This window comes from Nothoprocta perdicaria, unplaced genomic scaffold, assembly GCF_003342845.1.
Source record: "Nothoprocta perdicaria isolate Ctin4 unplaced genomic scaffold, notPer1 scaffold_410, whole genome shotgun sequence".
In the NCBI taxonomy this organism is placed as follows: domain Eukaryota; kingdom Metazoa; phylum Chordata; class Aves; order Tinamiformes; family Tinamidae; genus Nothoprocta; species Nothoprocta perdicaria.
The window spans coordinates 33,229-56,769 of NW_020455656.1; the positions used below are offsets into that span (position 1 = coordinate 33,229).

General features: G+C 54.1%; 1 protein-coding gene across 1 annotated transcript in view; it reads right to left on the bottom strand.

Annotated features, from left to right (window-relative positions):
- Positions 1–16,820: 16,820 nt before the first annotated feature.
- Positions 16,821–23,541, bottom strand: part of CREB3L1 (cAMP responsive element binding protein 3 like 1) — a 46,171-nt gene continuing 39,450 nt past the window's right edge. The window contains exons 10-12 of the mRNA XM_026045851.1: positions 19,463–19,583; positions 18,745–18,991; positions 16,821–18,347 (exon numbers count right to left, since the gene is read on the bottom strand). Coding sequence (XP_025901636.1) covers positions 18,311–18,347; positions 18,745–18,991; positions 19,463–19,583 — 405 coding nt within the window. The 3' untranslated portion in view covers positions 16,821–18,310. The remainder of the gene's footprint in view (positions 18,348–18,744; positions 18,992–19,462; positions 19,584–23,541) is intronic.

Consider the following 23,541-nt stretch of genomic DNA (forward strand, 5'->3'; position numbering starts at 1 on the left):
CGCACCGCCCGGCTGCCGCGCAGGAAGTGCCGCCGTCCGCGCCGCCCCACAGCGCCGCCTGCCGCCCCACAGCGCCGGGCCGGGACCGGAGCCGGCACCGGGCTGCCCCGTGCCCCGCGACACCGGGGACCGGGGCTGCCCGCACCGGCACCTGGGGCTGCCCGCACCACCACCCCAGGTGGTTGTCTGCCCGCTCTGTGGGGCTGCCCGCACCAGCACGCAGGGCTACCTGATCCACCATCCTGGGCTGCCCACACCGGCACCCGGGGCTGCCTGCACCGCTGCCACCGTGGGGCTGCCCACACTGCGGGGCTGCCTGCACCGCAACCCCAGGGCTGCCTGCACCATGCTGTTCCCGTGCCCAAAGTGCTCCTGTCGAGGCCACCCTGGTGCTCCATGCAGCACAGCAGGGCGGCAGGAGTGAGGGATGGAGCCTGGGCTGGCAGGAGCCGAGGATGGGGCCGTGTGTGTTCGGCCTCTCGGCCCAGGCAAGCTCCAAGCACGGAGAGCCGGCGCTGCTGCCCTGGCGGGAAGTGGGGAAGGAAAGGGCCGAGCCAGGCGTCACGCCGGCCCCGGTGTCCCAGCAAGGCGGCCTTGGGGCCTGGCCGTGCGGGTGAGATCCCACCCCGCCTGCCCGCTCAGGAAGTCGAGTGTCAGCCGCACACCCGCCCCCGCACCGGGGAAAAGCTCGAAAACAAAAGCAGAGCCTCCCTTGTCCTCCTATTGTTTGTTGCCGAGTGTCGGTGTGGGGAGGCCGAGCGCGCTGCGGTGGAGCCGCACGGAGGCACCGAGCAGCCCCAGCACCCACATGCCCCATGCCATAGAAAAGGCGCTCAGTGCCCCGGAGAGTGGGGCCTCGTGTGGAGCCCTCGCACACATAGGGGCACCTAAGAAGCCCATGCCTCCCAACAGCACCTCCCACCCCTCTCCATGGGCAGGCCTCACCTCGGGTCCGCTCTGGGGCCACCACCGTGTGCCAAGGTCAGAAGCAGCCCAGCAGGGCGGTGGTGCCCCATGGAGGGTGGGCCATGCTGGCATGTCCCCGCTTCGGTGGTGGCGGCGCAGCAAGACCCTGCCACAGCCACCCCGCACACCGTAGCCCTGCTCGTGCCGTGCTCAGGCGCGAGGCCCATGGCCTTCAACAAGGGCCTGATCAAGCACCCGTGCCTGCAGAAACAGCGAGGCTCCCAACAGGCACCTCCACAGTGTTCTTCGTTAAAAGAGTTGGGTTTCGGCCTATAAGCCCCTCAGCCTGCCCCAGTCTGCCCAGCAATAAGCCCCCCGACAGGACCTGATTCCTAGGTTCTTAAATACCCCTGCGGCACAAATTAAGCTTTCCCCCTACTTGCTGTTTTCAGCTTCCTCCTGCTCCCCTCTCCCCTGCCCAGTTTCTGTCTCTCCGCCCATTGCCCCAACAGCCCCACGAACGTGCCCCATGTTGCAGCCTGCCCTGACACACGCAGCTGCGGGGCCGGCGCAAAGCGCTCGGAGGCCCAGCCAGCGCCAGGGCTCTCCGGCCGTGTGGGAGGGCTTTACTCCGCTCTCAGCCTGCCGCGTGCCACGCTCTGCTCCCGCTCTCCTGAGGGCAGCTGGCAGGTGTGTGTGCTTGCCTGCCCGCAGCCGGCCGCACTGGGCAGGGCAGGCCTCGTGCTGTGCCTTGTGTCACCTCTCCCTGCTCCCGGAGGCACAGGCAGCCCAGTTTTGCATGGAAAATGAGTTTGATAGAGCGGTTGCTTCCCCCCACCGCCACCTTCCTGTAAGGCACAAAGCTGGAGGCTGTGCTTGTAAGGGCTGTAAGGGACAGGCTCCCCACTGCGAATGGAGCCATCTCAGAGCCTGGTGTGCTCGGCATGTGTTAACCCATAGCTGTTTTCTAGACCGCTCCAGTTGACCAGCCTGAACCAACAGTGTTTCCCAGGACAGCCTGAGGGGTAGGCTATGGGATATAAGAGGCGGTAGCCCCTCATACCATTTCCAGTCTGAGGAATGGCAGAGCCCCCCAGCCCCTGCTGCCTGTGTGCTCATGGGATCAGCACAAGGAGCAACCGCTGCTCCCCCACATCTGCGCTCCGGTGACTGTGCTGTGCAAGCCCAGCCCCGGCAGCGGCACAAGAGGAGGGGACTGCAAGCAAGGAGCCGGGAAAACACGGGGAAATCAGACAGGAACCTCTCCCCCACCCCCTGAAGGAGGGACTGACGGCACCAGCAGCACGACCGCAAGCCCCAAGAGCGAGAGGAAGGCAGCAGAGCCCCAGCTTGGCAGGTACCTTGTCTCAACAGCCCCTGCAGGGCTCTGGGGAACGTCCCACGACCGGTGCCGCCACATCTGCCGCAGCACAAGCCGATGCTCCTCAGCCGGCCCGGGGTTCACTCTCCCTCTTCCTTCCCCAGCAGCCGGGTTCCGGAGTCATCCCAAGGGCAGGTCCTTGGCAGCGCTCTGCTAACCCCGGTACATGGGGCCGGGAGCTTTGTTTGCACCCTCCACCTGGTTCCTCTTTCCGCACTTCCTGGAAGTGCGAGCGCGGCTGTCATTGCAGCCTGCCCCATAGCCCTCTCCCCCCAACACCCACATCACAAGGCCAACCCCCCGCAAGGCCCCGGCGCCAGGCCCCTTCCCAGGGCAGCTCCTCTCCCAGCTGCAGCAGGCAGGAACAAGCCCTGTTCCTGATCCACCAGACTGGGCAAGGAGGATCCGCAGCTCCCATGGCACAGCTCTTCCCAAGCGCCCAACACGCCGGCATCGCAGCCCTCCACAGCTCAGCGTGCACCGGGGCAGGCAGCGTGGGCCCCATGCACAGCCCCGCGGCCAGGCTCGAGGGGCACCGCTCGCCAGGCCCTTCACAAGGGGCCCCTGTGGTCGGTAACTTGCAGTATTGCGAGAGGCGCTTAGCCTTGCGAAAGGAGTGAAGTCCCAAAGGCTCCCGCAGCCCTGCGCCCTGCACACCCATGTGCCCAGCGAGGCCCTGCGCCCTGCACACCCGTGTCCCCACACACAGTGCAGGCAGGAGCGGCGGCGCCTGAAGGCAGCGCTCGCAGAAGCCACGCAGGACAGAGCCCTGGCTGCGCACACAGCAGCTGTGCCATCAGATCTGGTTCCTAATTGCGAGCCCAACCTCACGCCGGGAGCATCTGCTCACTCGGAGCCAGGCTCTGGCAGTGGTTCAGAAGGCAGCTAAGTAAACCCGATATAGGCACTAGGGAAGGTCCAAGCATCTAGGAAATGAGGGCTTAGCTTCCAAGGAGTGAAGAGAGTGCCTGAAATTCTTTATGCATCACCCAGTCTGCAGGGGAGAGAATGAGTATAAGAGCACGAGCACATCCCAAACACAGAAAAGGCAGCTCTTTGTAATCAGACACTCGGCACTTGGTCAGCTCTGGCTACAGGAAACCTTTTCATCACTGATAGGGGTCTATGGACAGCTTCTGTAGGGCTCTTGATAGGCAGCCAAGCAAAGCCAGGTCCTATATGCTGTACTGCATCCACATGGACGGTATTTCTAGAGGTGCACGTTCTTGCTTCAGAACCCCACGACTCAAGGAAAACGGCAAAGACTAGGCTCTTGCTAGGCCAGCTCTGAAAGAGAACACAGCCCACTTCAGTAATTAATATGTACAGGGTAGAAAAGGCGAGTCCTGAATGCCCAGCTCCCGCTCAGAAATTCGATGGGAGCGGTATTGTTGTTACTGAAAGGGATCATCATCTACCGCTTTGCATATGATGAAAGGTTGCTTGCTTTTGCATTCTGCTTGCAGATATTTCCCTTTCATGTTTCTAACTCTACCCTGTGGCATTAACGTTCGGTCTGCCTACCAGCAGGACTCATACTGCTCTTGGAAAGCAGCACCTCGTTATTGGTGAGCCTGGGACAGAAGGAACATACTGCACGATGCAAGTGTAGCCTACAGGTCGTGGCTGGAGTGCCCACTGGGAGACACTTCAGCTTCAGCGGAAAGCATGCCTTGCTTCCGTGTGGATTCATTACACACATGAATGCACTGACTCCCCATCTCCATGGGAAGGATGATCTAATCCCAGAGAGTGGCAGACTCAGAAATACAAGGCAGGAGGTCTGCCAGGAGGCCACAGTTGAGGACCCAGAGGACCCTCCAGTCCACAGAGACCCCCCTCACCATTCCCCTCTCCCTGCATGCCCAGGTGTCACGAGCACAAAACAGGCCTTACAAGGAGTCTTGTAGCATTTGCCAGTCTATCCACATACAGTCTATGCATGTCTCAATTCCCAGTCAATCTGCAACAAAAATACTGGACAGCAGGGTCTCTGGGCCTTCAAACACCCTGTCTCTGTTGTGTCAGTGTGTCCTTCTGCAGTCCTGTCCCTTGGCCTCTGGGGCATCCTGAAGAAAGTCTGATTCTGGTTGTTCCTGCTCAGAAAGCCTGAGGGGATGGACCCTGCCAGCACAGACTTCCTGCCCCCAGCCTCGGGCAGCATGGACAGGGAGGAGGAGGAGGAGGAGGAGGGAGCGATGTTCTGCTGCAAGGTGCTGTATTCCCTGGGGCCCTGTCTCTAGTAAAAGAAAGGGTTAAACTGGTAGCTTAGCCCAAACTTAGCCAAAGAGCACCTGCATTTAACATCCCATTGTTTTACTGGCATCTGATAAGGGAGGGGATGCTGGGGCTGGAGTGGATGGCAATTTCAGTTCAGTGATCCCAGCTGTCCCTACAGAGGCCTCCCGGGCCCGAGGGTGCAGTTCTGCTCTGCGTGCACGGCCTCGCTGTGGGCCCCTTCCTCCCGCAGCGCCGCTGCGTGCGCGGGGCCAGCAGCACTCACTCGAGGCAGCCGTCCTCTCCACATCATGGGCTGCCCTGGCCCATTTCATGGATAAATCCTGCGCTGAGAAAGGGGTAGAAAAGTGCCAGCAGGAGAAAGGACAGGAGCTTCCCTTCTGGTAGCAGCACTGTCTGTAATCAGCTTAAATCAGGGAGCACAGGAGAAGGGGGCACGAGTCTGTGTTACCCTGCTCTGCCATGGCATTGCTGTGTGCCCGTCTCTCTGTGGTCAAGATGAACCCACAGTCTCCCAGTTTTTCCACTACTGCCTCCCAGAATATTTGCCTTATCCTCTACATATGGCCCAAGCCTGATCTACGCCATCACTCAGGGCAGACATTGCAGCTGGAAAGCAGAACCCGCCCTGGAAGGGCTGCCCACTGCTTGACCTTATCTCCGTCCCCCACAGGGTGAACTTGCTGCATCCCAATTTCCTGCACCTCGCCGCCACCTGAGCCAGCAGCATCGAGGCCAAGAGCCAGGGAGCAAGTGCCTGCCAGTAACACAGGGCCCTGCTGGCTCCCGAACCAGATCCAAGCCACCCACTTGTGCTGCAGCCAGAGGACCACGTGCTGGAGCACGGTGCTAGCAGCCGCCATGGGACTGCCGCTGTGCCTGGGAGCTCTCACGGGTGCTGTGCCCAGGGCCAAACTTGTCTGGGGTGCTGGAGGGTCAGGAAATGTCCCACCAAACCCTTGGCTCGTGCCACACGTGGGAACTGCTCTGCCCGATGGTGAGGAGCCCACGTAGGGCCAGAGCAGGCAAGTGCGGCACAAGGGAAGCTTGGGGACACACTCTGGAACCCCCTACCCCTATTCTGCCGCTTTTCCTGCTTTGCAAGCTTCCTTCAAGCAGTGCTGGGGGTGGGGGGAGCCGTCCATGTCCTCTCCTGCTGCTGCCCAGAGGGATGCTGAGAGGTGTCTGACAAAGCAACACAGGCTTGGCTGCATGGGGATGAGTGGGAATTCGATTACACTGCTCTGACAGCCCAATTAACGCGATTAACAGGCCAGCAGGCAGGAGCAGAGGAAGGGCTGAGCTGGAGGAGGTTCTCAGTGCCCCTGCACTCCTTTTCTCCAGCACCCCTCTCCCATGCAGCCAGAGCCCCTCTGCCGTGCAGCCGGAGCCCCTCTCCCGTGCAGCCGGAGCTCTCCCCTCCTCGCAGCGCGGGCTGCCACCACAGCCTGCTGGGACAGAGGGGACACACACCCTTTGGCCCACGGCCACACAGAAATCTCCCTTTCCAGAGACGCAGCAGAGGGGCTAGGACTTACCTACCCTGTCCATATGCAAGCAAAAGCAGTGCTGGGATAAACCCCTGCTTCAGTGCAAAGCCCTCTATCCCCAAATCCTTTGCCATTGCAGGGGCTTACGTTCAGCTCCACATCCCCATGGGATGGGCTTGTGTCCTGCGTCCTCTGGAAAGCCCTAGTGACAGAGGCAGTTCCTTTGATCTAAGTCACAGCGAAAGCACCAGGGACAATGAGTTGTTTGGGATTGGCCACATGCACTCTCAGGTGAGCGCAGTGAGCGGTCTGTGACTTTGGAGGAGAGCAGGTTCATCTGCTGCCTGGGGGGCTTTTGAACTCCCAGGTCTTTGGGGTTGTCCCGGGGGTAGCAGAGCAGCTAATGAGGTGAGATGGAGCCAGCAAGCAGCACTGAGAGGAAGAGACCCGCCAGGGCCCAGCTGGATCTGAAGGCAGGAGGAAGAGGAGAGAGCAGAGGGGAGCTGCAAACACAGCAGCTCCAGCACCCGCTCTACCCCCAGCGCGGCCCTGCTGAGCGCCCGTGATGCAGCCCTGGCCTCGGCGCTATTTACATTACAAAGCAGCGCCCGCCTGCCCTCCTCCCTGCTCCAGCTCCCTGGGTTATATTTAGCTTCCCGGCATAGAGCCGCCTGTGAGATGCATTAGCTGCGTCCTACCTGCCATCCATGGCGAGGAGCTCAGGTGCCCCAGGTCTCGTCAGTGGTCTGCAAGCTCTGCAAACCGCCAAGGCCCTGTCCTCTGCATGCCAGACGTCGCATGCCCGTGGTGTCCCTCTGGGGTACACGTCCCTATGCGCTGGGTTGCTCACGGTGGAGGGTGGCCACTGCTGCAATGCCACTCTGAAAGCAGCTGAGAAAGTGCCGGAGACAACCCACACTGTTGAGCTCTACAAGTGGCAAGCTCAGACACAGAAGCTGCTAAGGCCACACAGAGATCTTGCCATTTGCTGTGGGTCCCCAGCACCCATTCATGGTAATGTCCTAAAAAGAAAAGCCTGTAATGCCAATAAAGCTCATAAGCGGCCCTTATTTCCACTGCTTGTACTTTCCCCTCTGGAAGACAGAGATGCTCTTGTCCCACTGCAAGAGCAGAATGACGACACCTAAGCACAGCAGCAGCCAGGCCGAGCTTCCAAACCCTCCACGGAGCACTTTGGCATGGATCATGCATGTGGAGAGCTGCGACTCTCCAGCAAGTGAACACTGGCCTGGCCCTTGCTCAGCTTTTCTGCAGTGACGGAGAGCACAGGGTCCTTTTGGCATTGCAGAAGCACCTCCCCACTGCAAAAAAGGTCCCAAAATCTGCAAATCTGGTGCACAAGCCAGCATCATTAACAACCTTGGCACGAAACTGCTACTCAAAGCCCTAAATATAACCTGAGTGCTGTGCTCTGTTCTATCCACCCAAGGCGCCTCCCCACACCACAGCAGCTATTTATGGAAGGAACTTTATTTCCATAGGCTTAATATAATTTCTGTTCATCTCAAAACCTTTATATAGCAGCTAACGCTGCCTGCCCCTCGTGACGACTAATGAGTCCCAGCAGGAAGAGGCAGGTTGGCAGCACAAGAACTGGGGCCTCCAACCTCCACTCGACATTGGGGAAGGACACCTGTGATGGCCATGGCCATGCAGGAGGTCCTCCAGCTCCTTACAGAGCTCGCTAAGAGTAGGGTGCCCGCAGCACCCGCAGGGATCTCTGCTGGATGCCCTCAGGACTTCTCCCGCTTGCAGGGCTGGCCGTGCTGCTGAAGGGGCTGCGGGGATCCTGGCCCTGGGCAACTCTATCCATGCTTCCTGTTCCCTTTGCTCAGCTGCACAGAGGCTAGAGGGAGCAGCTCATCCTGAATCCCACCCCTTCCCTTTGCCATAGGGGCTGCAGATACCTGTGGCAACCGCTTCCACCCTGCCTGCCTCCTGCAAAGCCAGTGTTGGACAGTGTCTCAGAGCAGAGCTTCTCACCAAGAAGGTGCATCACAAGGGCATCGCAGCACAGAACTCTCTTGTGGAGGGACAGCACAGACTAATGTGTACTAGCAGAGCTGCCATGTGTGGATATGCTGGGGTAGGAATAGCAGGCTGTAAACAATCCCCAGCAATATCAGACAATTCTGGACCAAATTCATGCTGATCAAATTAGGTTGCAATATGTTCCCTTCCTCCCTGTGGAGTCTGGATAATTGCAGCTGGCTAATCCGTTCATGAGATGCACCGTGCACATCTGGAGGAAGACAGCTAAGGGGAGGAAATCCTGCAAAACCACTTTGCACAATAATCTCCCATCCTTCCTGGCATTAGGGCAGAAACCCTCAGGGGCTGCTTGGCACTTTAGAGACAGCCCTGGGTACCAAATTAGGGTCACAAGCTCAGTGCACCTCACAACAAGGCACAGGGAGATAGGGCTGTGTGGCAAAGGACTCTGCCACCCCTGCCTCCTGCTCACCACCCACCGCAGCAATAACAATGCAGAGCTGCCCCTGAGCCACCTGGCTCCGGAGGAGGATGAGGAGGCAGCTCCCAGCTTCTCCTGCAGTCCCAGAGCCCAGACAGCCACCAGCAGCCCAGGGGCGATACCAAACACGCGCACTTCTGCTCTGCGAACGTGTCAGGTTAAACCTCTCACTTACACCAGAAAGACCTGACAGCCATTCTGCACAGTCTGGGGCTTCAATGGTGTAAGAAAGTGGGAAATGAGACACAAGATCTTATTTCCTTCAGAAGAAAAAGTAGTACTGCACTCCTGGAGGAGCTGACCCGAGCAGGGTTTTGGACAGCTTGGCTGCAGATGGGAATAGGAGCTCCTCTGAGCACAAGCAGGCAAGGGCTCCCACAAGCAACCAGGGAGCTATGAAAATCACTGTTTTTCTCCACCGCTTTTGCTCGGCTATGGCAGGGGTAGTGAGCTGCAAACAGTGCAGTCATGGCAGAGGAGATGCACCAAGACCAGGGACAGATGCTCTTCTTGCTGCAACATGTGCCCAGCCTCCCCAGGCGGGATCAAAGCTTCCGGCCTGCAGTCAAGCAAGGAGCCTTGGGGTGGAGGAGGAAGAGGAGAATGGATTTCATCCAAAGTTCCTTTTATGCAATGAAATTACCTGTAACAAGCTAGCATTGCAGAGAAACAAAATTTTCCAACTCAGAGCATTGGGGAGCAGGGCCGAGGAGACACCTCAGCACCGGGGCAGGAAAAGGGAGTTGGATAGAAAGATAATAAGGGGTCTGTAAGGGTGACAAGGGGGAAACAGGGACTGGGCTGTAGCATGCAAGAGGAAGGCACTCCCCTTGTCCCCATGGTCAGAGGGCAACATGCAGGGAAAGGATGCTGGAGATAAGGAGCATGTTGGTTCTGGTACAGATCTTAAGAGATAAGTGGAAAAATTTCAGCATGCACAGGGAGAGGCCAGTCCATCACTGACCCCAGTGTGACCAGCTGTGGCCCTTGGGCACACATGGGATTTGGCCCGGGCCCCTGCAGGGCTTGTTTGCTCAGAAGCAACTGCGACCCAGGACACTGCACGTGAGGAGGGCCCCAGAGCCGCCCCTGCTCCCCGTCCCTCCCTGCCAGGGCCCGCACCCTCCTCCACCCAGCCCAGGGCCCTGCTCTGGGGGCCCTACCTGTAGGAGACCTGCTTCCTGATGGCCACGTGCAGGAACGGCTCCTCCACCTCCGCCACAGCCGCCGTGGCCCCGCTGTCCTCTTCACGGGCCCGGCCGAGGCCCACACACAGCGCTCGCCCGGCGCCGCCCGCGGCCGCCGCTCTGGGCAGGCCCGACGGGGCCCCCCGGGCCCCCTCGCCCGTGCTCCCGGACGGGGCGACGTCTCTGCAGCTCCCGCGACCTTCAGCCATGCCCAGGCGAGATGTGTCTGCAGGCAGGGAAGCCTGTTCTGCTGCTTCAAGCGGCTCGGCAGCTCAGTCCAGCCCAGCACGGTCCCGCTGCGCTCCTTTGCCTTGCCTCCCCAGGGCCCTAGGATGATCCTGGCAAGGCTTAATTTCCTGAGGATGCAGAATCGCGGAGAAAAACAGAAGAGCAACAGTCTAACTTTTTGCAGTGATATTTATGGGCCTCTTGATAGCAGTTTGCACAGCTCGGGCTCCGCGGCTCAGCCTCCGTCTGTCTCCCCTGCCCTGCAACAGCAGAACGGGAGGAACCTGGAGGGAAAGAATAACTCACAGAAACCTAGAAACGTCAGTGCTGCTCCTCGGAGGTGTCGTCACTGCAAGGACAGGAGGGACACAAGGAGCGAGCAGGAAACACAGTCCTCATCAGAAAAGGGGGCTTAGGAGAGAGTAGGTCCAGGGAGGATGATGCTCCCCACAGGTAAAGAAGAGCCCAGGATGCCTTCTGTGGGCGTCAGGGCTGAGCCCCCCCCAGGGCCAGGCACGTTGCTCAGTGTCTCCTGCAGCAAAAGCCAAACTCAAGAGGCAGGGAGAGGACGGCAGCCAGGAAGGTGCCTGTGCACGGATGCTGCAGCAGCCCTTACAAGACAAAGCGGAATGAGAGCGTGAGCGTGTGCCTGCGTGCGTGTGGAGGGGGTGCTACACCGAGCGGGAGCGTGGTGTCACCTAAGAGACACTCAGAAACTGGCACTTAACCCTTTGGAGCCCAGGGAGACAGAGGGCTTTGGCAGCACGAGCCGCTCCTCACTGCTCGCAGCCGGGCCGGTGTGTGTTACTGCCCAAGGCATGCGCAGCGAGGTGGCTCTGAGCTGTTATCATTAGCCAGCTGCAAACGTTCGGGTAAAATCAGAGACCCCTGAAAAGCTGCACGACAGCAGCCCAGGCAGAACAAACTGCCTGCTGCTCTGCCCCGTCCCAAATGGAAGAAATCTGCCCAGGGCCAGGTTCCTGTAGCTTTGGGCAGCGGCACTCAACGAGAAGTGTCTCCAGAAAGACCTTCTCCCAGCAATCCTACTCTGCTCCTGGCCACTTGGGAAGACAAATTATCCTGGCTTCAGGCATTTCTTCTCAAGTTCTTGTGTTCAGCTGTAGAAAGGCCTTTTTGGCTTTTGCCCACAGCCATCAGGAGTGCTGTAGCATCTATGTGCTTTGTAGGCATTGGACTTCGTGACCCCAGTCCCATCTCTGCCTTGCGCTCACTTTGTCCATGTCAGTGCTGCAGGATGACAGCTGGGCTGAGAGATGCCTGTAAAGCCCCTGCATGTTTATGGTTTCTTGTTTTGGATTTGTTCTGACCATCCATATATTCATTCAGATTCATATACTGAGGCTTCATCTACTGAGCACTGGGATATTTATGCCTCAGGTCTGTAACAGCCACCCCGTGAACCTGTCACCCATAGCAAAGTCCTATAATTGTGTTTTACTGCAAGTCTATATCGCTATCACCTCTAATCCCAGCAATGCTGCCTGTCTTCCCATGGCAAAATGGGATCTAGGGAGAGTCATCAACCTCTTCTTACTATCTGCTAATCTGAGGAGCCCTCACTAGCCTCTCTTCCCTCTTACTAAGCTCCCTGACCCATCCACAGGTGTGTGTGGCACCTGTGCTCTGGCCAGGAAGGAAGGAGATGCTCCCATACCTCTCCTGTCCTAAATGCAGAAGGGAGCAGGACCTGCGAAAGGGCCCTGCTTTTCCTTAGGACCCCTGACAGGCAGCTCCAGCTCAAGGCTCCAAAGCTCTGCCCGGTCCTAGCTGCCTCAGTGACACTGCCCCTCTGCGCTGCCTGCACGGGTCCCCACAGCGCTGGCGCTGGCAGCCCCAGGCCCTTGGTGACGCCCCCGCGCAGTCGTGACTCGCTGGGGGCCTCGCTCCCCTCCTGCAGCGTGACTCAGCCCTGCAGCCCCCACAGAGCTTTTGTTCCCTCCCCCCTACGGCTGAGCCTTCCCCCAGGCACCCTCGCCATGGGGAAAGAGGTTGCTCCTGGGAAGTCGCTGCTCCCGGCGTCGCTGGCGAGGACCAAGGCCAGCCTGCAAGCTGTCCAACTCACTCCCTGCTCACTCGCTCACCCTGCACGGCCGCCCTGCCCCTGGTTAGGGAGTGGGCTGCCAGCAGAGCAAAGACCTGGATCGGAGTGGGCTTGGGCAGCTCCTTGCCCTCTCCTGCACCCCCTTATGGGGTCTGCCCTGGGGCCAAGGCTCAGCCCTGCAGTGGGACCAGCATGCAGGCTGGCAAGACTGCCAGGGCTTAGTTGGATCTTGCTGTTTCTCACTCCATTTTTTTTGGTCCCTGGGGGATATTTCTTTGCCATGCTGAGGAGGGGGATGGCCAGGCCACTGCCAGGTCACCCCATGCAAGCAGGAAGGTGTCTTCCCTGTAGGCTCTGAGACAGCCCATGGCTCATCCCACAGGCTGAGCCAGGATGGCCCCTCTGCTCCCAGACCACAGGCCTGGGGCAGTTAGCAGCCAGGGAAGGGAAAGGAAGCCCTCACAGTGTGGTGAGGGGCAGGTTTCTTTCCAACCCAAAGCTGTTTTATGAGCAGCAGTAAGGTACCCAGAGATATTGGCTGGCCATGGGTGATTTACAGAGCTGTGAATGGGCCTGGAGAGCCCTGCCAGGCACAGAACCCTGTGGGATGCACAGACCCTTGCTCTGCCATGGGCTCTTCCAGCCGGGCATGGGTGAGCTGCTGCCTCGAGCACTGGCCAGGGAGCAGGGCAGAGCACCTCCAGAAGGGAGGTGCTGCAGGAGGGGCTTGGGGAGCCAGGGTGCGAGCCCACAGCCCTGGCTCCTGCTGCCAGGATGCTGGGAAGGGGCTCTCTGCGTCACACCCCTGCGGCAGGTTTGCTAGTGCTCTCTGCACTGTGACATTTCCACTGCAGCCCAACTCTGACGCTGGGTGCAAATCCTAAGTGTGGCTGGTAGGTAACGCTTATGGGGGGACAGACAAACCAGGAGCAGGTACAGGAAGGAGGGAAAAGTCGGCTGGGATGCTTTTCTCTTGCTGATAGCTGCACTGAAAGCAGCCTGGGGAAGAAAGTGGATATATATACAGCAGGACACCTCCCAAGAGCACCAGTACAGCAGCTCCCTGGTGTCTCAGCACTTCTTGTCAAAGAGGAGAGAGGAAAGTCACTAGGTACGTTCTGTCCTCCCACAAGGGCTCTTTGTGTGCTGAAGAAAACCTCTTTAGCGGAGAAGATTGACGAGCAGAGGATTTTACCCATGCTATTTGTGTGACAAACCCTGCCGCTGCCATACAGGCAATATGTTCTAATTTTGCATGCAGGTGTCTGGCCTCTTAGGCACCAGAAAAATAAAGAAGCCATAATGGGGTATATCACCCTGTAAGAGGGGGAGATGAAGGATTGATGAGCTTTCTGCATCTCTTTCTGTCCCAGTGTCTCGGCAGGAGATTTCATGTTCCCAAAGAGAACACACTTACCTTGGCCTTCAGTTGGAAGCTATTAGAGCTGCCTGATTTTCTGGCTTCTACAACAGCAGGAAGATGCTAGCTGGGGACAGGGTGGCTCAGAGGTCTGTCCTGTCCTCCTTGTGCCTGGGATATACTGGGGATCCAGGTGGGCAAGGGCTTTTCCAGCTCCCTGAGCACATGGGACAGCACAATGACAGCTCAGGGCTGCAATATGGACCCCTTCCTAGTAACTGGTGTTTCTCGGTGAGTAAATATCTATGAGTGTATAGTCTTCCCCTCCAGGCACAAGAAGAGAGACTTGCTCACTTGTACGGCCCATGTCAGCATCCAGGTTCAAAATCCAAACTTTGTAGGCTTGTATGCTTGGTCACTGCCTGGCCAGGGATCTCATCATCATGAACAAGCCTTCAAAAGCACCCGTGAGCCAGGTGTTAGGAGCTGTCATCACTGCTTGACAACCTGCATTGCCATGACTGGCTGTAGCTCTGCGCTCTGGTGTCCCCAAAAGATGTTCAAAGGCAAAAAGCAGAACCAAACCATGCCTATTTGATGATGGACTTATGTGAAAACTGGTAGCACTACCAGGCGCAATCCCAAACGTTAACACCAAGATGGAATAGGCCGGACTTAGAGAGCAGAGAGGATCTACACAGAACTCCAACAGCACACATCCTTTTATAGATAATAGATGTACCAGTTATGCTCTTCCCATAGACCACCAGAGGCCCACTCTGCAGCACTGGGCTGCAAAGTTAATTCTGTTTTTTGTTTGTTTGTTTTTTGAGTTAGCTTGGTAACAGAAAGCAGTGTGGAATAATTTGTCTCTGAAGAATGAAGCCTGTGTTCCGTTAGCACCCTTTTTGTCTGGGACTTGTACGTATCGACAGTGCACAAGCTTGTTACATAAATGGGGAAAAAAACCCAGCTTGTAGTGGCAGAGTTTATGTCTATGGGCATTTGGAGCAGACTGAGCGTAACTGAGTGAAGCTGAAGGTGACTTGTCAAGAAGGTGCCCTCTTACTTTGCTAATTCACTTGTTCTGCTCTAATTAGCCGCTGTAGCCAAAGTGGGAGGTGTGATTGACTGGCCGCATTTTGGGAGGCCTTGCAGGGATTAAAGATCCTAATGTGACTGTTTGGAGCAGCACAGAGAATTATCCAGAAGGCTGCGGAGTCAGGATTTGTCAAGATGAAGGGAAGTTTGCTCCTGATGGGTGGGGGCTCTGGTTTCTAGAGCCACGGGAGTGTTAAAAGGGCAGAAGCCTGAGAACATGTCCTTTCGAGAACTCTCCCCTCACATTGATTTCCCTTGACATTTCCAAGTGCGCGCAAGGGAAGAAATTCCCTTGACATTTCCAAGCAAGTGCAAGGGAAGAAGGCTAAAATCTCCCGCAAGTGATGTCTGAAAGAGTTCACAGACCTGGGCGGAATGAAGGCAGGGGCCCTGCCCTCGGACAAAATCTGGCAAATGCACAGAAACCATGGCATACAGTGGGCAAAGGTGGCTCAGCTCTAACACAAGGCTAGGAGGCTGCTAAGATGGTACAGGAAAAACGTCAGATTCTCTACTTAGAACTAGCTCAGTCCTGCAGAAAAACCTGCCTCTCAGAGAGGATCCAAGTGGGACATGGAACTGCCTCCATGACCCGCCTCGGGTGCAGCACCTGCATACAGGTGTGCTGTGAACACAGCTCCAGCCCAGGGCACAAGCTGCAGGGAAAGGCAGGCAAGAAAGACTCCTTGTGTCTGCAGGGTTGGGGAAGGGAAGGGAGCTGTGCAGGAGCTCAGCAAACACTCTGTCAGATTAACCAGCCATGAAGCCTGCATCAAATCCAAGCCTGACAGTAAAAGGGAGCTCTTCCCTCTCCCAAGCCATTTTTCAGCCGTCCTGTCATACATGGGCGGCATCAGATTAATACTTCACTCATCCCTACTGAAAAAATCATAATCCCCAGAAAGAGATCGTTGCACTCATCCTCATATCCCCTCCTTTGGCAAAGCAGCCTCCCTGCTGAGGTTGCATAAGCAGAACTGCCACAGGCAGAGGCAGAAGACAGAGCCCCTTTTAGCTTCTCCAAGACCCCACTGCCTCTTGATTTGGCTCCCTTCCAACTGTGGAGGCGCTAACTGCAAGAGCAGTTGTTTCAGGCCCCAAATCTTAACGAATGCACTTGGAGCTTGCTTGAAAATGAAGGTACCAGCTCCCCATTGCCTGTGTGCCACACAAAATCAGGATGCAACCTATCATTTTTTTGCCAGTGTAATAGGTTATCAGATGTAGAGGTTAACAGACAGCCAAGCCTCAAGTCTTTACCAGAGTGCAGTTGTTCTGTTCTACATTTAAGTCAGATCTTTAAATAGTAATTCAAAGGAGATGGCACCAGAGTCTAGCACTACTAGCACTGCCTTTGCCACACGGACTCCACCACGGCACAGCACAGATGCCCATTGCATCTTATTGCAATAAGATGCTCATTGCATCTTATTGACTTGCTCAGAACTGCAATAGGAGTCACAGCACAAGTCTCCAATTGCTTCTATCCAAGAGCGCTGTGCATGAGGCCGCACTGCTGAAGCAATCCTGCACGTGACTAGAGGATGGGGTGGGCAGAGAGCACCACGTGGGGAACTGTGCAGGTGCACAGGACAACCATGCCCAAACAAACGGACCCGTCAACCCAAGGCTGATGCTGCATCTTTTTATTTTTGTTTTTTTTTTTTTTTGCTTCTCTAAAGCGAATGCAGAGCAAGTGATAGGAGGAGGGGGAAAAGTGTCTTGAAAACAAAACAAAAAAAAAAAATGGAGGAAAGAGGCAGCTGCTGGAGTATAGGGGGAAGCTGAGCTGCTAGAAAGTTCATAGATGCAAAGCCCGCACTAATTCTTAATAAAATACAATACTGAAAATAGGATCTGAGAGTCTCCAAAATACAATATCTTAAGGGATTGGCAATAATACAAAATAAGGTTCACTATGTACAAATGAGTTCTGCTCTTGGTCTCTGTACAACGGCGTGAGCGGGAGGCATGGGTCATGCTCCGTGGAAGTGCCGGGGTGGAGGAGGCTGCGCTTGGGCCCCACAGTGGTTCTTGGTGCTGGGAGGGAGGAAGAAGATAGGGAACGTAGTGCTATCTGGTGACCAGTGGATCTGTGGGAACCTTGAGAGAGCAGAGCTGTGCTGAAGGCCTCACTCGTTCCCACCCCACTGGCCATGGTTTTTCTGGTTTCGGTTTTATTTATTTATTTATTTATTTAGCCATTTATGGTTTCGGTTAGATGTGCCCAAATTTGTCCCAAACGGCTTCAGGGGGGCAAAAACATTTTTCGAAGAGAGAAAAGAGCTCTGAAGGCTCTTGTTGTGGCTGTCCCTGTGTGAGAGCCACCCCACGCTGCCTGCCCAGGGAGCCCTCCTCTCTCCAGGCCTGAGGGGAGAGCAGGCCTGGCGGAGCAGCTGTGGTGATGTGGGTGGAGCGCAGGGTGTTTCAGGAGAAACCAGGCAAAGGGGAGTCTGCTGTGAGACCTGCCACCTACAAACATGGGGCAAAAGGCACGTCCGTGATCTCAGGTGCTTGTGTCCCACCTTGTCCTTCCAGCATAAGGCAATCAAGGAAACAGGAGTCAAGGGACGCTTGAATCTTTCAGCAGGGAGAAGGGGTAGAAATGGGTGACCGGGTGCTGAAGGGGGATGCTATTGGCTTGAGATGAGTTTGTTTCAGCACTGCACTCAACAAGTCTGGCCTGAAGGGTGGTACAGCAAGAGGCTGGAACATTTGGTGCCAGCACTTAAAAGGCCTAAAACAGTATTTGGTGACTAGCCAACTGCACCTCTTTTCTGACAGAAGCACCTGTCACCCGAGCTGCCCGCATGTCCTCAGTGGCTTTCACAGAACTGCTACATGCACAGAGGGTGTGAGGTGGATGATGGCTCCCAGTGACAGCCCTCCAAGAGCTGCAGAGCTCTTCTTGGTGGTTCCTAAAGAGGCCCTGTTTGCTCTGATGTATAATTGAGAATACAGAGCTGGCAGGGGAGCTGGTTACAGAAGCAGGTTTCTCCCACACAGAGAGGCCAGGCTGCAGAATGGACAGTAGGAAGGCCACTGATTTGGTTAGCACTGCACTGTAGGGCCCAAGCTGGGGACAGAAAGGGAAATATCACCCTAGTGCAGCAAGGGTGCTGAGGAAGGGAAGAAGTGGGTTGTGGGAGGAAATTGTTCTCTATTTCAGAGAGCTCTGGTTGCCCAGAAGCTGCCTGTTAATTTTCATGGTGGTTTATCTGAGTCTGGGATCTGTCTCCCCCACTCCGTTTGTGTGCAGATCTTTTCAGATAGTTGGTGTGGATGTTATGTAGGCACATCCATCATGAGCAAACTAGAGCAATAGGATCTAGGTTTTCTCTCAATGGAGGCATGAGCATATTAACAGATGGAGGGGAAGGAATGAGTTCAAACTCTCCAGAGTCCTCTCTCCTACCCCTGGCATCACCCACGGTAGTAAACCCAGCACTCACTCTCTCTCCTTCAGGTGCATCTGATGTAACCAAGGGAACATGCCTGTGGACAGTCTCCTTGGTTTGGGGGCTTTGGGAATGTGCTGAATAGTCTGGGGGCTTCCCTCTCACCTCCTTCCACTCCAGGATGAGCCCACACCCATAGGGTAGCGCTCCTTCAAGCCAGAGACAAGGCCAGGAGGAAGGGGTGTCTCAGGACTTTGCCAGTCTTTTATTGCTAGTTCTGGCAATCCCACAACTCCTCTCAAGAGAGATTAGTACTAAGGAGGCCATGGGGAAGAGGAGGAGCTGAACCCAAGGCCAGTTTAGGAGGGTCTGAATGCAGCGTCCTCTCCTGCCAAGTTCCCTCGGTTGCTCGATGAGGAGGGAATCCTGCAGTCAGACAGATGAGGCCTTGAGGTCCAGCAGCTGCTACAAATATTCAGCTGTCTCACTGGAGCTTGTCTCCCTGGAAAAAAAAAAAAAAAAAGACGCGGCATCAGTAAAAGTTGACTAAACCCCCCCGAGCATATTCCCTGCCATTGTGCCCAGCTGGTGCCCATCGGATCAGGATGGAGCCCTTTTTCAGGGCAGTGAATGACCAGCAAACCTGAGACCACCTGAGTCACCTAGTTCTCAGCTCTGTACCAGAGAGACATCACTTTATGAAGTCCCAGACTTTTGCTCTGGGAAACAAACTTGCTCTTATACCCGCAGCCAGCAGTGGCCTCCTCCAGCTATTAACTAGCTGCCTGCCTCAAGCAGCTCAGCTGTCTCTAGTTTTGAGCACAAGGGACATGTCTGGTGGTCTCTCCCAGGTATCACGATGTGGTATGGGGTGCTGAGGGTGTCCCCCACCTGCTTACCTCTCATGGAATTGCTCTTTGAGGTGAGTGAGAATTGGGTCAGTTTGGTTCTGGTCAGGACCCTCCAGCTGGGATTTGCTTAGATATTTGCTTGTCTCGTGTGTTCTGGCCAGATGAGGCCTTCGCTCTTCAGACTGCCCTTTTTCAGCCTCCCACCCCTCAGGATGGTCTATGGTTAGGAAGGAGCTATAGCTCTCTTCTAAGGAGCCAGCACCCTCATCATAGAACAGGAGGCTCCGCGACTGAACTGGAAACAAGGAGAGTGTGGGTTAACAGCAAGGACAAGGGCTCATGCACAGGGTGTGGGTCATGGTGGTGGTTAGCACATGCTCACCCAGCTACAGCCTAGTCCACGTGTGACTGTGCAGCAAGTCTGCTCTACTGGATGGATACCCCACTTCCCCCCAGTTTTGTGAGGCAAACGCTCCCCTGGACACACATGCTCTCCAGAAGACAGTCTACTCTGGGAATTTTCCTTTATGGTCTATCTATTAGTATCTGTCATGTTTTGGGACAATGACTAGGAGAGAATGAAAATAAGTCCAGACAAGTTGCTGCTATCAGGACTCATACCAAGAGGCCAGGAACCTCCCCCTGCCAGGTCCCCAGCAGACAGGGCTGGTGCTGAGGGGAAGATGCTCCCCATGAACACTGTGTGTCAGGAGAAGAGTCGGAAATGCTTTCAGAGGATTAATGGGAGGTGCTATGTTAGACTCACTCTTACTAGTTGTGTAAATGTCTGGTGCTGGTGTTGCTTTCACTGTCTGTGATGCTGAGGAGAACTCAGGGAGACAGGGCATCATGGATCCCAGGATCAGAACGAAACAGAGCGCCAGCACCTAGCAAGGAGGTATCAGAACACAGTCAGTACAGCCAGCCACAAGGAATGCACCCCCCAGCACACAAACAGGAGGCTGTGAGAGGCCATGTGGTCAGCTGGCAACTGGGTCACCCTGGTCCTCCTGGAAAGGAAAGGGTTTGTGCTGCTAATCTCTTCTGAAGATTTAAGAGGGCGAACTCGGAAGCTTTCTCCTCTTGCTTTCTCTGAAGCATTTCTGGTTCAACAGCAAGAACTTGCCCATCAGCTTATGAGAGATGGCAGAAGGAATAGCTGGGTAATAATCTGTGGAGGAGGGAGAAGGAGGCTCAATAAAAGAGCAGGGCTCTGTCTTGGCCAGAAAGGACCTACCCACTGGTACAAGAGGAGCTGAAGTGAACTGCAAGAAAAAAAAAGCTCATTAGGAAAAATCTGTGTGGTACCATAGCATAGAGCAAAGTGAAACTATTGTGTATGCTAGAACAGAAGTGACAGCAAAATTGCAGCAGTCCAACACCTGACAGCACAAGTAGAATGTCAAAGGAAGAAGTTAAATGTATGCTTGACAGCTAGAGAGGTGAGCTACTGCTAGTGGCAACAATAGGACTCGCTGCTTCTCTTGAGCTGAGAATTTTCAATCCTGTGAGCCTAAGCAAAGCCAGTTGGTTTTGCTGGTGATGGACTTGTCAAATGAAGGCTGAATAGAAGTGTTAGATCACAAGTAATGATTCCAGTGATCTCCGTGCTTCATACAGAGCTGCGAGCAAAGCCAGGGGATTGTAAATTCCTGCCAGAAAAGAAAGACAGGAGTACCCAGATTTTCTGATTATGGGAACATAACAAAAATTGCCTGGTGGTATTCCCAGGGACTGGCACAGCTCTGATATGAAGGAAGAATGGACATAGGGCTATCACTTCAGCTCAGACACGTTTGTACACGTTTGTACATAGCTCCCCTCCATCTGCTGGGGCGATACCTGTACTGCAGTCCAGGCAGGCAGCACATGTGCAGCCTTGGAGATGTGGCAAGCCTCTGGTTTGGGCTGAGAACAGCTACAATGCACTTGCAGATTTCATCTGCATGCAAGCAAGGCCAAGCATCTGGGACTTTAGGCTGAAGGCAGATCAGCCAGAGCCCCTGGGCAGTGCTAAAAGGAGAATGGCAGAGGAAAGCTCCTTGGGAATCTCCCTCCACAAAGCCTCTGCCTGGGGCTCGCTGGCTTTAAATCCTGTCGTAATGGTCAAGGTTCAAAATGAGAAGCCTGTGGTGACCGTAAACAGCTCTGCAGAGTCTAGGGTGCTACCAGCAGAAAACAAGACGGGACACAAGAGAAATGATACAGAGCTAAGTCTTTAGCACCTGACCCGTGTGGCATGGGTGCCATAATGCTGGTGCCATAATGGGTGGCATAATGGTAGCTCACCAATGAGCCTGAGAAAAGGCCAAAGAAGCAATGTGTCTGCTGATGATTTCTACTGTTTATATATAAACATGTTCAATGTTTATCTCTGGGGACAAGCGGCATTTCTTGATTGTTTTTTGAAATCGTCAACTCTACTGCACCACTAAGGTGATTATTTTCAGCTCATGCCTAAGTAACACACAGAAGCTGGTACATCAAGATAAGATCAATCACTACTGGATTCCAGAAGATATGGAAGACTAAATAATAGCACAATGATATTATACTTATGCAAAGCAGGAGTTTAACTTTCCAGCTTCTTCATGGCTGGTTTTAAAGTCAATTGAACATGGACTGCATGGATGTTGTCTATGCACATCCCATTAGGCACGCAAGTCATTGAAAGCCCTCTATTTAAGAAAGAACTTTGGAAGACAAGAGGGGGAAAAAAAAGTCTAAATAGATATGGCTTTGAATAATCACAACCAAATACACAGCCTTCAGAAAGGGGAGCCAATCCCCTGAAGCTTTTCCTTTTCCTCTGCAACAAAACATCTTTATGGGCAGGGAAAGAGCAGTATACATAACATCTTGCTTTAGCAAAGTTTTCCACTGAGGCTTTGCAACTCTTTTCTTTTTGTTCTATTTCAGCTTAACTTTGAGTGATGTTCTGATTTGGTTCTGGTTCAAATTCTACAACATTTCGTATCAAAAATTCTTTTTTGAGCCTGAGCACAGTTCATCTCCCTGCTTTTGACCATTTCACATAGTGTCCTCTTAAAAATCTAAGGAAGCTAAATTTGAGCAAAGTACTGCAAACTCTCGGAAAGATGGATGAAAAATTCATCAAAAAATAAGTCCTGAGAAAATAGTTATCCAATGGTTCTCAGTCAAACTGGGAGGATGCTGCAGATGGAGTAGCAAAGAGATCTGCTGTGGCTCTTAAAAAAGTCAACGTTTTAAGCTTGACTTTGACAATGGCTTGTGTCAGACCTGCAGAGGAGAAAGACTTCAAGCAGCCTGGCTTTTGGTCAAGTTTAAAATTCAAATGATCTTGACCTGGGGAAGGAATGGCCCAAGAGAATAGTGGGCAGAACCACACAGACCAGTGCAGACAATGGAGAGGTGGCAAGACAGATGAACAGAAGAAATATGACAATGACTAACTGGTCATGGTCATGCAGCTATCCTGCAGACGAGGATCTGAGACTAAAGGGGAGCACAAGATGGACACAAATTTAAGTTTCATTCTGCGAAGGGCAAACCTCAGCCTTGGGTATATGAATAAACCTTCTGGATGACTGGCTGGCTCTGCACAGGCCTTTGGGTGGAATGACCTGTCCAGTTTTGGACCCTGCATTTCCAAAAATATGTGGGGCAATTGGAGAAAGCCTGAAAAAGACAACCAAGAAAGAGCAGTGATTTAGAAACTCTGCCTATAAGCAAAGAGTGAAGAAACTGTGATTTAGTACAGCAGACTAAAGACAGCTGTTTGAAAACAATAGTTTTCTAATATGTAAAATGCAACTGCAAAAAGGGAGGATAAACTGATCCTGTTCACAGAGAGTAGGAAAAGTTATAATAGACTTGAACAGCTGCTAGGAAGACTCAAATGAGATATCAGAAAGCTTTATCTGTGTAAGACAGCAAAGCACTGGAGACCTTCAAAAATTGGTTGGACAAACATCCACAAGGAATGACATACGGATAGAAGGGAAGGGTCGTCTGCTCTAATCCCATGCCACAGGGCACGATTATTGCACATATTTGCTGTGATAAGGAGTGCTCTATTTGGAGAGGACATGGACAATGGGAAGTGGGAGGCCTATGAGACGAACTGACCAAAGAGAAAAGCAAATTGCAAATTCCTGAAATGCTAAAAAACTCAGAGGCCTGTGAAAGAGTTGGTGTGGTGCTGGGATGCTGTGGAATGAAGGGAGCAGCAAGGAGAGATAAGACACTTCTGGGAAGTTAAATTGGGTATTTATCCACCCATAGCACATGAGATGTCTGGAAGGTCCTTCTCCTGGACAGACTTCTTATTCCAGGTAGTTGCAATGAAGAACTGCTGTAGTCCAGGGTGCTCTGATGAGCTGCTGCATTAAGGAGCAATGAGTCACTGGGCCTAGCTAAGTCACACCCCAAAACATGGAAAGAATTTGGGAATGAAGCAATCGAGTACTCAGCAGAAGACACAATCTCTCATTAAAAACTGTTCTGACATGGTAGCAGCAAAGAGTAGCAAAAGTTTTTGAGCAGATTTTGAAAACAGGAAGTACTGGGAATTACAGAGCCCTTCCTGGGGCTCTGGAACCAAGGAAACTGGCTAAACCAGGACTGAAGCAGCAAGCCCTGAGGACACTGGAGGTGCTGAGACCCTGCAGGAAGTATCTCACCAGCTGTCTGTATTTCATCACTGTTACCAGCACAGAAGTGATGACTAGATAACTAGATAGCTTTGGAAAAGTTGTCACTAACAGCCGCCACGACTATACTGTAAACACATCACAGGATTGGAGAGATTTTACTTTTTGTCATAGGTCAGAAAATGACCACCAAGCAAGAGGAAAAAAAAAA